The sequence below is a fragment of the Ictalurus furcatus genome, chromosome 3 (assembly GCF_023375685.1).
Source record: "Ictalurus furcatus strain D&B chromosome 3, Billie_1.0, whole genome shotgun sequence".
NCBI classification, from domain to species: domain Eukaryota; kingdom Metazoa; phylum Chordata; class Actinopteri; order Siluriformes; family Ictaluridae; genus Ictalurus; species Ictalurus furcatus.
Window position 1 is genome coordinate 22460621 of NC_071257.1, and position 12974 is coordinate 22473594.

General features: G+C 39.7%; 1 protein-coding gene across 3 annotated transcripts; it reads left to right on the plus strand.

The window, feature by feature from the left end:
- The first annotated feature begins 678 nt into the window (after positions 1–678).
- rel (v-rel avian reticuloendotheliosis viral oncogene homolog) lies at positions 679–11707 on the plus strand. 3 transcript variants are annotated; one of them, XM_053621499.1, is made up of 10 exons: positions 2345–2856; positions 3317–3337; positions 4106–4245; positions 4347–4495; positions 5049–5140; positions 7446–7586; positions 9164–9268; positions 9543–9758; positions 9937–10077; positions 10182–11707. In XM_053621499.1, the coding sequence occupies exons 1-10, from the start codon at positions 2850–2852 to the stop codon at positions 10985–10987; spliced, it is 1818 nt and encodes a 605-aa protein (XP_053477474.1). In that variant the 5' UTR covers positions 2345–2849; the 3' UTR covers positions 10988–11707. The 3 variants fall into 3 exon arrangements, with proteins under 3 accessions (XP_053477476.1, XP_053477474.1, XP_053477475.1); XM_053621501.1 differs by lacking the exons at positions 2345–2856; positions 3317–3337 and adding an exon at positions 679–1443; XM_053621500.1 differs by lacking the exon at positions 3317–3337 and having other exon boundaries at positions 2346–2856.
- Positions 11708–12974: the final 1267 nt, after the last annotated feature.

Genomic DNA, 12974 nt, shown 5'->3' on the forward strand with positions numbered 1-12974 from the left:
ATGAGGTCAGAGTGAAATGTGTGTGTGTGCGTGTCTGTGCGAGTGAGAGATTTATTCCCTGACTTTAGGGCTTCACCCCTGCGCCTCCTATGGAGGTTTCTTTGGCAGCAGCATATTACTTTCAGCAAACAGAGAAAATGCAGAAAAATGTTATTCCTCAGTGGCCCAGACCCCCAACCATGCCCCAAAACCACTGCTCTCCCTGTAGATGTACAGTTTAAGCAACAACAAAAAAAAAGTATTTAAAAACGAGGCTTGCTACTCATTTGGGGTTTCTTCACCATTTATTTATTTGCTTATTTGTACCGAATAACTTTTATATTGCAGCCATTGCAGTTTGAGATTTCTTCAAACCTCATTTCCACCAACAGGTTTTGACATCTCCTGTTGAGCTTGTTTTGGGGAAAATACCAACCATATATACACAGGTATCTTTTTTTTTTTTTTTTTTTTTTTTTCCCCCTCCCCTTTTGGTAGGGCAAAAGTTCTATTTCAATACGTATTTTTGTATATAATGTATTCTGCCTCATTGAAACTGAGACCATAAAAAAAGTTACAAAACCCCATAAAGTCTGCTGTCTTCACTGCACATCTATTGGTTTATATACTCCGTAATTTCCATCGTGGTGCACACACACATCCATTTCCTCATAGGAACTTTGGTGGAATGGTCCTGTCTTGCTCCTTGAGTCGTTCATTTCGGAAGTTTAAAAAAAAACAGCAAAAGGGAAGTGTATGGTGTTGAGGGGTGTAATGGGAATTTTTTTTTCAATGTTTTTATTTTTTTTGTAGAATGAGATTATGTAATATAAACTAAATTTGTGGGAATGTGATTACTTCTTTATGATTGTACCACTTATTTGTGTCTGTAATTCGGAGGAACTCCGGAGGCGGGTTTACGTCGTGTTTGTCTTTCTGACGATTTGTCTTGCGAAGTTACTGAATGTCGCTCCTTATTTGCTCGGAATGAAAGCTCAGTATAAGGAACCTGTGCCGTAATGGTAGTATAACTACGTTTATTCATTGCCGTAAGATCCCCCTCCCTTCTAAGGTAGCTGTAGTTCACTAACGTAGCAAGGTGTTTATGGCCAAATAATATTCTGTCTCATCTCTCGTCCATAGAGCGCGTGCATAAATTTGACTTGCCATTTTAGGGCGCGACTCTGACCTTTTGCAAGTGTATTTAGGTTGTTCCGCATTTAGCTCAAGTTTATCTCTTCGGCAAAAGCTATTTTCACTGTTTTATATTTTGGTGTTGTATGTAGCCAATTAACCTATGTGGTGGTGGTGTTCGCTCCTTTCGTGTTTTGATAGTCAGCGAATCCCTATCTATTTATTTTTCTGTTGTCTGAAATAAACTTCCTCGTTCTTGTTTTTTGGGAGATTCCCATTTCTCCGCGTAGGCGAATGACGTTATATGGGGATTACCCTTCAGATGACGAAGTAAGTACAGCGAGAGCGAGCTTTGTAGATTTTGTACGATGTTTACAACGTTTACGTTCATTTGCAAACATTTAGTGAGTCACTTTGCCAGAAGTCACAATTATCGGCTAAAAGTGTACTAATACTAAGTGTACTAAATTGATTAATTTAATTTGTCTTTATTGATTTTTGTGTCTGTTTAGTTTTCACACTAGTTTTTGAATAAGCTCCGAAGCTGCCAGTTATGATGCTTAAAAATTTAGTAGCTTATGTTTTCTGACATTTCGTGAAAACCAATAGATAAAGTATTGAAAGCGTTTGTAAAAGAGGTGTGATCAGTGGGCGTGTCATTCTGGGCTAAGCTTTATTCTGATTGGTTGGTGAGGGGAGGGACGTGCTGTTAGCCGGGGAATTCCCGAGACGTGACAAGTGTTGTGAATTTCGGCTCTTTTCAGGGAGTCAGTGCATTCGGTTCAGCTCAACAATAAGAGCCGACTCTTTTGGCTTCTATTCGGCTCTGTGTCAGTTTCAACAAATTTATTAGTCTTTTTGTGATAATAAAAAATACTATAAATTGAATTGTGTGTGTTTTATAAAATCTATTTAATTAAAAGCAAAGAAATAGCATTGTACTGCATACTGTTGAAATTAATGGTTTTAATGGTTATAATGGGAATTGTATTGGTTTAAATGGAAACTGTAATGGTCCCTGTGGGTCTCTACTGGTAATTTGTTGCCTTCTATTGGTAGGATGTTCTGTCTAGTGCATACGATTAAGGACCTATAATGGTTTTAATGGTTAGCTGGTGGGTTGTAATAGAAACCATTAGAATTTCTGTGATGGTTTCTATTGCTTGTTTGTTTGTTGTGGGGTTGTTGGGTTTTTTTTTGGGCGGGGGGGGGTGTTCAGGAGGGAGACTACGACATTAATATTGTTTTGCTGCTGTGTCTGCACATGAACTAACATGAAAACTGTCACCTGAACCGGTAAACTGAAGATAATTCCTGTCTTTTTTTCTGGTATTTGTCTCCCCAAAACACCACACTTGCACTACACCCTAGCTGCAATGCAGTCTGACCTTCATGCCGAAGACAGACTGGAACATACAGCCTAGTTGTACTAGAACTGGCTCTTACATCGTTATTATGCGCCAAATAATTCTGTGTTGGTCGTGAATTTGGATGCTTTTAGATGAATGAATTAATGTATGTGAGAATCGGGAATACAGAGTACTGACGAATGATCTGATTGACTCGTTTTCTTACAAACGATTCTTCAGAAATGCGAGTCGACTCCCAGCGCTCACGTAAAAGAGTCGACTCGCTCGCGAACGACACATCACTACTTAATATCACTGCACAATTCATTCGTCACTCATTCACTGAATAGTCGAGTGCCATAACCTGCTCTCAGGGTGTCCACAGAAATGGATGGTAATTATGAGATTATTTAATTTTCTGAGAAAATTTAACGAGCTGCTTTAACCTGATAATGACTAATAAGTATAATTACCTTTTAAACTTTTACAGCATCTCATAGACTATATACAGTAATGAACTAGTTTACTTTGATTTTAGTTATCTTTAATGGGAGTTCCAGTTTGAAATAGTGATTGTACTTCATAACTGAGAGGATGTTGCTACATTTACAAACATAAAAATGCCAATTAATTGAATTGATTTAAGCCAAATGATTTAGAAAGTTTGAAATGACATGAAAAATTGAGAGTAAATTATGACATTCATGGCAGACATATACGCAGAAGGAAATTAAAATGAGGAACATCGGTCAACTGCTTTCGACTTCAAGTTCCCATTAGTACTGTAGCGTCGTTATCAAATTGTGCGCTTGTTTCTTTCACATACTGATTATCTCTCGTCTTTTCTTGTACAGCTCATTTCCCTGTACTGAACAGTAAGTTAATAACTGCTATTGATAATTTACAGCTCTTGCTTATTTGCCTACTTCCCTCTTCTTTTTTTTTTAACTCCTTCTTTTTTATACTATGGGTGGCTTGATGAGGTTGTAGTGTAGGTTACTTCTTGTGTGTTGCATGCAGAGCAGGTAGATTATAGTGACTGAGGTCAGCTGTGTGTACTCACTGCTCTATCGCACTTTCTACATGTGTTTGATGGAGAGCAATGCAGATGTCAGCTCCCAAGTGTAGTGTTGATATACTACACTGTATGCTTGGCTAAAAAAAAAAAAAAAAACAGGCAGAGATGATGGTGTACTTGGTTTACAAGAAGGAACAGGAATTGGGCATCTCATGCCATGCACAGCTGTGCCTGAACAGCTGTGTGATAAAGCTTTGATAATCATAATCATACCTTGTGGTCCACTGGCACGTCAGTGAGCAATGTATACGGGCAGGTGTACCAACGGGGAAATTATTTGATGTTGGTTGTGGTTACAATCAGGTTCTGAGGAAAAAACGCTGTGGTGTACAGATGTTGATTATTTTTCATTATTTCTCAGGACATGTGAAGATTCTGCTCATGTATCACATTGCCTGTTTTCATGGCATGCTGGTTTCCCTAAAAATCTGGTTGTTTCGCTTTTTAAGGGGATCTGTCCATGTGTTCATTGTTTCTTTGTTTCTAAAATTGCTTATATAAACTAGATTAATGGAGTCTGCATTCACTGTTGAGTCTGTTTTTTTCCCCCTCTCTCTCTGATTAGTGGGAGAGCCCTGTGTTCAGATTTTTGAACAACCCAAGCAAAGAGGCATGCGCTTTAGGTATAAGTGCGAAGGCCGTTCAGCAGGGAGTATACCTGGAGAAAGAAGTTCTGACAATAATAGGACTTATCCAAGCATCCAGGTATGCAGCATAAAACCCATATCTCATATAGGTCCCCATTCCTTGGTCATCTTTATGAAGCCGCGATCAACCTTCCTAAATTGTTTCCTCCTTGCCATCAGATTCTGAACACCTGTGGAAGAGGAAAAGTGCGTGTGTCATTGGTAACCAAAAATGAGCCGTACAGACCACACCCACATGACCTGGTGGGGAAAGACTGCAAGGATGGATATTACGAGGCAGAATTTGGACCTGAACGCAGAGTTATTGCGTAAGTCTGATATCTATACTACTTATTAACTTACTAAGTTAACTACCTTCACAGACACACTGTGTGAAGTTAATGTTATTGTGGCTAAACACCAAGCATTCATTTTATATTTTCAAATGCACATAAAGCAGAACAGTCACGATAAAATAGGGCTTCAAAATGTTTTACCTAGAAAACGTACTGCTTATTTTGTGTAGAATATTTTTGTATGTATGGTTTTGCATGAACCCATCTCCCCCTGCCGGCACTCTTTATTGATTTTTAATATTTAAATGGTCTATGTCCACTTACTAGCCCACACACCACCATGCAAATACTCTACTACTCATAACACTTCTCTTCTGAAGGTCTGTCCATCTTTTGTTTAATATCAAAATGTTTCCGAGAAGGATTGAAGTGAGGGGATTCCCCTGGTATGCAAAATGTGTAACTTAAACCTGCAGTGCTTTGTCCTACCACTGCCCACTACGCTGAATGTCTATCCTGTTCTATGGCTCGCTAACTGCACTTGATTATATCCTTGGTTTGACCGTGATTTTTCTTTCTTCCATAGCTTCCAGAACCTGGGTATCCAATGTGTAAGGAGAAGAGAAGTCAGGGATGCCATAATGCAGAGAGTGAACCGAGGCCTCAACCCCTTCAATGGTAAGATTTCTTTTTTTTAGATTCTTATGGTTTTATAGCACTTCTCTCTGCAGTCTCACATTTCGTTGTTATAAGGATAATATCAGGACATCGTTTGTACAAATCAGAGGGTCACGCATATTAGTAGGTCTGACACTAAATCACTACATCCTTTCTGTTATCGCTATACTGGTTATGTTTAAGCAACAGTTGTATCATTAGGAAAGGAAAAAAAAAAGGCTACTTCTCGTTTTAGTACTGCTGTTGCATAAGTGGCTGCAGTGTCACATGGCATGTGACCAGGGGAAATTTATTCAGTGCAGGAATAGAGGACTCTGCCTGAAATATCAAGATAAAGTATAGCTATATATTAGTGCTTGTAAAATCTAAATGTAAGTATTAACAATACAGCAAAAATAATTGTAAAAGTAATTTCAATTATCACACTAAGGAATACATAGGCTTTACCACAGTCACCATGTCCTTGATGGTACACTTAAACAAAACTGTTACGTGTAGGACCATTTTGATGCTCGTGGGTTTGTCCCTATTGAGCGCAGGTTCCCAACCCTGGCCCTGGAGTACCCCCTGTCCTACACATTTGAGTATTTTCCCTGCCCGAACACACCCATTTCATCTCAGAAAGGGCTGTTAATTAGCTGAATTTAGTTGAATCAGGTGTATTGGGAGTACACTAAAATGTGCAGGACATGAGGTACTCCAGAAGAAGGGTTAGAAACCTGCAATACAGAGCGTCCATTCATGTATCAGATTACTCATTTTCATAAAGACTTCCTTTGGATTGCTCTGTTAACATGGTTTATCATAACAGCAAGGAGGCTTAAGGAATTGACACATAAAGCATTTTAAACCCAGGGGCCCATAACACCACTTTAAGTACATAACAGAAGCATTAGAATGTCATTTGGACAGTGTTGAAGCAACATACTGGTTTGTCCTGTTATTACTTCCTCTTGTCCACTTCTTTTAACTTGAAGATAACTCTCACTTCTGCTGAGAGCTCAGTGCTTCCTAAACTGTTTACGTGGCCACTCTTACTTCCTAAAAGCAACAAAATCTTTTCTGTTCAAATATAGAATAGAGAGGAATCTGATAAAGCTTTTAAGTACAATGGGAGTGAAACAAATCTCTTGGCTGTGTCACTGTAGTGAAATGACTTTTTTGATATTAGTTGGGATGTTTGATCATGCGTGGAAGGGAGAGCTTGCCAACAATGATCTCACTTCACTAATGCCGTCATGAGTTATTGGCCTTTTTGAGTCATGTTCTGTATGGTTTGTAATTGGCATTCTTCTAATAACTGTATAATATTTGAATGACTTTTCTGTGGGGGGGGGGGGCTCAGTGAGGTGAGAAAAAGTGCAGAAAGCAGTGGCTGGAGACATGTGTAGGTCTTTCGTGTAGGTCTCCCTGTCCCTATTTTATCCTCCCATCTGCCCACATTCACCCAAATGTTGGGTCTAGCAACACCCACAAGCCTTGTGCGTTCATCGGTGTGTTGCTGTGTCCCTTTACACACATACATATATGCAAAAACTGTGCACGCACATCACCTCCTCATTTTCACACTCTGCCTCTGACGCTACACCCACTCACCCCCTCCTACCTTCTCTCATGTATCAGTGTGTCTACAAACCTGCTTCTCCTTCTGTGTGTTCATCACTCTCCGTTTCTATATCTATCCACCTCTCCCTCTCAATTTTTTCCTCTCAGAGGCCTTGTGGTTTGAGCAGAGGCAGAGCTCCGAACGTCAAGTTAGCGGCCTCTTCACTACAGAGTCGTCATCTGTTCTCACTGCTCTCTTGATTCTTGGTTCTCTGTGATATTTCCACCTGCGGTGACCTCACCTCGGTTGTCAGCCGCACGTCACACTGCCCGTGGGTGGGATAGTCCACTGCGAACACTCTCCTGAAAGAGAGAACGAGTGGGCTTGTGTGCACGTACTGAGAAACATCTTCACACGCATTTTGTGTGGGATGTGAGTGTCTGCATCTCTAGATGTGAGCCACAGTGCGTGGGCACATGCCGGTGACTTACCCGGGGATACCGCTGAATAGCTTTTGCAGCAGCATGACGTAGAGAGAGTGTCACTCTGAGATATTCAAGATAATTAGGCTTTGAGTGAACTTAATTTTTGGTCTGTCACATGACTTCACTCTGACTCTGGTGATGCTGTCCCTGATCTGAGAATCTGTGTGCTGTATTTTTACATTCCTCTGACTTTTAATGTGGTGAGATAATACAACAGTGTAATAGTGATGCATACTAACATCTGTTCTGTCTATGTATGTGTTTGGATGTGCAGTTCCTCGGGAGCAGCTCTTGCAGACGGAGGAATACGACCTGAATGTGGTGCGTCTGTGTTTCCAGGTCCTTTTGCAAGATGAGACTGGATGCTACAGCATTGCGCTGCCACCTGTCATCTCCAATCCTATCTATGACAACCGTGAGTTGCCACAAAACACACCTCTTGCAGTAACTAAGATTATGACATGTTAAAGCAGTTAGACTGCTTTGGGATATAAAGAATAAACTTAGCCTCCACCCCTGTAACTTTGCCACATGTTGTTGTGTTACAACCTGGAACTAAAATTGACCTAATTGGGATTATATGTCAGGAATCTACACAAAATAACCCATATTATTGAAGTGGAAGGAAAAATCATTATAGTCAATATGCAAAATTATTTGCAAATAAAACACACACTACTGGTCAAAAGTTTGGAGACACTTGACTGAAAAGTTTCTCATGATCTTACACCTTCAGATCAAAAGGTTTTTATGATTAAATGTTTGAAATCGGTGTTCAAATATAATTGTGCCAGCATATTCATTTCTTTCATTAGAAAACTAACATTTTATTTACAAAAAAATATTTTGGTAAATGGATGATTTGGAACGAAATATTCCGAAAAGTTTATTGGGTTAGAATTCGCAGATGTCACAGAGCTGTAAAGTGGGACTTATCACATTACAGGAAGTGAGTATGGCCCCATTTAGCACTTCCTGAGTTGCTAGGTAGTGTGAGTACAGTGTCTAAGCGGAAGCCACTCTTCAGAGGGCTTTATGGGCCACTGTCACGCTGGGTAACAACGAAAGATAGAGTGAAGGAAAAAGCGTTATATGTGTGTGTGTGTGTGTGTGTGTGTAATACACGTGAGGTGAGTTCTTTTTGTTGTGGTCACTGATAGCGCATGAACCATTGTTACTGAGATACACTTCCCTAAATTAGCTAGTTTAACACATTTAAAACACTTAAAGAGGAAGTGCAAAACAGCCCCACCCTCACATTCTAAAACAGGATCTGCCAGCCTGTTGTATACTTTAATAATTCACTCACTTCCTTTCAAAGCAGAAAGCTTGAGATTTCTGAGGCACTGTTTAATTCAGGTACATTTTGAAGTGATGAAGGGCTTGTTCAAGTCATCCTTTTTGACACTTTGCTCCTGAGACACTTTGCACCAATTTATTTTTGCATGCTAAATGAAAAAAGTGAAATTATTCATAAATGTAGGTCAAGTTCATGTACATTAATAGCAATTGTAGTAATAGTAAATTACAACTAAACAAAACAGCTAAAAGTAGTGTGGCAGTAAATAAGCTCTCTGAAATCTCATTATTGTTTTTGAAAAATGATGTTATAGTGTGTTTGAAATGCTTGTTACTTTTGACCCATTATAAAGGGGACCCTTCAGAGTTCTCAGTGAGAAGTGTGGGGCTTTTCAGGGAGTAGGGCATTGTCGTGATCACTTCAGACTGAAACACAGCCAGAGAGTGAGATAGGAATTCTAAGACACATCACAACTCATGGTTGTATTTGATTTCATGGTCTTGTGTAACACTGGCACCCTGTCTAGGGTGTACCCCGTCTTGTGCCCGATGCTCCCTGGGATAGGCTCCAGGTTCCCTGTGACCCTGAAAAGGAGTAAGCAGTAGAAGATGGATGGATGGTCTTGTGTACCATTTGTGTCCTGAATAGTGATGTGAACTTTTAACCAATGATCTCAATGATCTGTTCTGCAGGTGCACCAAACACAGCTGAGCTGCGCATCTGCCGCGTCAACAAAAACAGTGGCAGCGTGAAGGGTGGTGATGAGATCTTCCTGCTCTGTGACAAAGTCCAGAAAGGTAGAAAAGTTTCTATATTTATTATTAACACTCAAAAAGATTTACTGCTGAACCAAACCACACTTTGGTTTCACTCTTCCCACAGTGCTTCAATGTTCATCAGTTTCTTCATTTACCCATTCATCTGTGAATCTTTCCATTGTACTGTAATTTGTTGGCATACTTGTTACAGCCATTCATTTAAAATAATAGATTCATACTTTCCTCATGCTACCATGTAACATACATCAGTCATCTTTCACCTCATCCTTCATTGCTTGCTTCATCACACTAGATGATATAGAAGTGCGCTTCTTCACCCAGACCTGGGAGGCCAGAGGCTCCTTCTCCCAGGCAGATGTGCACAGGCAGGTGGCTATCGTTTTCCGTACGCCTGCCTACTGCGACACCTCCATCACGTCTCCTGTCACTGTGCACATGCAGCTGCGCCGCCCCACTGACCAGGAAGTGAGTGAACCCATGGAATTTAGATACCTGCCCGATGACAAAGGTAAGACTTTGTTTTTCTCATGTCACACTTGTTACAGAATGTCAGCCAGTTCTTCAGCTCTTACAAATTTACACAAAATGTATAAATCTGAGGCCTTCTGGCAAAGTAATATTGAAGTTGCTGTGCTATGTATGTATGTAGAGATGTTGCATGCTAAGAATGTGTGTTTTCCATTCAGATCCATATGGCTGCCAAGAAAAGAAGCGAAAAGTTGATGATCTATTGAAGTCGTTCCCTAGTTTCACATCTGGACCTGTGGGACCTGTGGACAGAAAACTAGGATATCAAACTCAAGGATTAAACTCAAGGATTAAATATGGTGAGAAGCTAAAATATTTGCAGCAACATTATAAAATATTTTCATGTTTATAAAGTATCACTCTCCATTGTGTATCTTATTGTGCATGAATTCGTCTTCCACAGAGAAAACTTCCTATGTAAATCCTCTTCATGGTACAAGGAGGCAAAGTCAACAACACATGTATAATTCCTATCAGCCCCGTATGATGCCATCCACTTCAGCATGTCCAGCACCAGTATCATTCAATCAAGATCAATGGGCTAATTCTTCACTTCACTTCAGCCCAGCTAGCAGCAACCCTGGGGCCAGTAATGGAGGGGGTATGTCACAGGTTAACCAAGTTAACACAGTTCCCTCCCTAAACACCACAGGGGAGAGTGGAAACAGCCTCCCCTTACTGAGTCCAAGGGATCTGGAGTTTCTTGATCCTCAAGGCGCTTCTGCCAACCAGCCTCGGCAGGAGCAGCTGGAGCACAGTGTCCAGCATTCGCAACAGCCTCTCCACAGGAAGGAAACCATGCCTGCTGGTGAAAGCCTCTGGCCTAACTTTGATCCCTCATCAGGAACACAAAATGGGCCTGCAAGCACAGGGATGAATTACACATATCCAGATTGTCAGGATGGAAGTGAAATTCTTCATAGCTTAGTAGGCCCTCAGACAGGTCTTAATTTAAAACAAGAGCCTCAAGGGCAAAGTACCTTGGCATTGCTGGACCCTAACACCAACCTCTTTGAGTCCTACACCATGCTCAACTATCCACCGACCAGCAGCAGCAATCAGGAGGCCATGAGACATGCAGCCAGTAGTGGAGCCAGTGGGTCAGGACAGAGGAACACACAGACCCCATCCTACTCCATCAGGAACATGGCCCAAGAAGCTAATCTCAATACCCTCAACTGGCCCTACAATCAATTTGGTGGCGAATAAGAGAAAAGTTCAACACTTTTAAACTATGGATAATAATAAATGTATGTAGGTGTGAGAGTGAATAACTGAAACTATATTTTTTACTGTTTATATAGCTTTGCTGGATGTCTGGAATAATCTTTAGTCCTTACAATTTAGTTGAGTCAATGATGAGGCACTGAGTTTATGGTTATAGTGGATGATACCGTAGCTGGAACAAGTAACACTTGAGCAAATGCTGCAATAAACATTTACTCTAACAATAAGCTTATTGGGCCACCAAAGCCATTACTGTTGGACACCACTGTCATATTAAAAAAAAAAAAAAAGGCAGCAATGATTTTAATGAACATGTATATAGATTTTGAGGAAAATCTTTGAGAATTCTGGAAAACCTGTCCAAACTTTCTCAAGTGTGAGGAAGTAATTCTGTTCTCTGGAACTTGTAGGGACCCTCGGACCCTGTGTAATGGCTATGTCATATTAAACACACGTTCTATCCAAAGTTCTCAAAATGCTGGGTTAATCCTTCTCAAAAAAGAATTGAAGTTAAGTTATGCCTTTAGAACATGATGCTGATATTTTCTGCTTATTTTTTTACAAATATTTACTGGAAAAGATTATTATATGTTGATTGTGGTGTATGCATGCTTGTTTCAGCTTCACAGTGAAATCAAGATCATTTTATCTATTGCAACTTTTATGTTTTGTATTTTTATACAATAAAAAGATGAAATAGTCTTTGTGTATCACTTTATGAAACACCCTACTGTTGAGATTTCAATTGATACAGAAGTACATTTTTTGTAAAAGTAGTTGTCATGAGAATCACATTGATTGGTTTGTAGCTCTGACATCCTCAAAAAAAAAAATCCATTGCAACACACTACTGTCATCTCTCACTGAACTGTCTATAGTACAGAGCTTTTCTTTCTTTCTTTTTTTTTTAGATAGGCATGTATGTGCTCATATTTGACATACACCTCTAATGAGCAAATGTTTTGGCACTTGTTCTAATGCAAAAGTTTTTTTTTTAAAAAAGTGTCTAGTGCTATGTGATGCATTATGGTTAGCCCATTTACTCAACCTCTTTTGCAATTCTGGATTGTTTGTTTCACAACTTGGAAGAACTCAGTTCTTTTTTGTTTTTCCTTGTTTGGTTTTTCTTTCACATTCTGAACGTTTGCACGGGAGAAGACAACACAATTGTTCTAAGGATATATTTAAAATACTTTTATTGCAGATTTGGCTAAATATGAAAGATTGTTACTGAAGTCTTCATTCTGATCTGCTGTATAGACATTTCTACTTTACCATCAAAGTCTGTGCAATGTTTTCCCCTGATGGCATATTTCGTAGTAATACATTTTCAACTATAATTCACTATATTGAATAGATCAAATAATGACATCTCTTATGGACAGAATAATAGTAAGTTATCCTGATTATTGCAGTGCAGCCACAAACCAGTAACTCACTAAGACACAGACTTCTTTCTTTCCAATGGATGTTTTCAAGACAACCATTTTTAACTCTGCATAAAGTTTTACAGCCATAAAGCTTCTCTGATGGAACAAATATCAACTCATTTAGAGACAGTAGAGGCTTCCAGACTTTGCGATTGTTCTTTTATGACACCCCATTCCTCAAACCCTCAGCAACAGGATCCGACATGTTATGTACCAGTGTTCTATGCTGCACGTTTGGATATGTGGTTTTGTGAATCCCACTCACAATCCCTTCCTTTCTAGTTCTCAGATTAGTCTAGATTTAGAGACCATCCCAAAACCTAGGCTGTCTTTCATACATTGCATGGCCTTGTTTGCTGGAAAGTCAAAAGAAAAGTGGGAAAAAAAAAAACAAGAATTGTTAAGAAGTCTTGCCCGAAGGGTTTACTGTAAAGGTAGACAGAGAATGACTATTTCAGAGGCACAGAACAAGGTGCCATTTCTTCATGTGTTAATATTGTGTGTTATCAAGGTAAACCATTGTATTTATGGTACAAAAA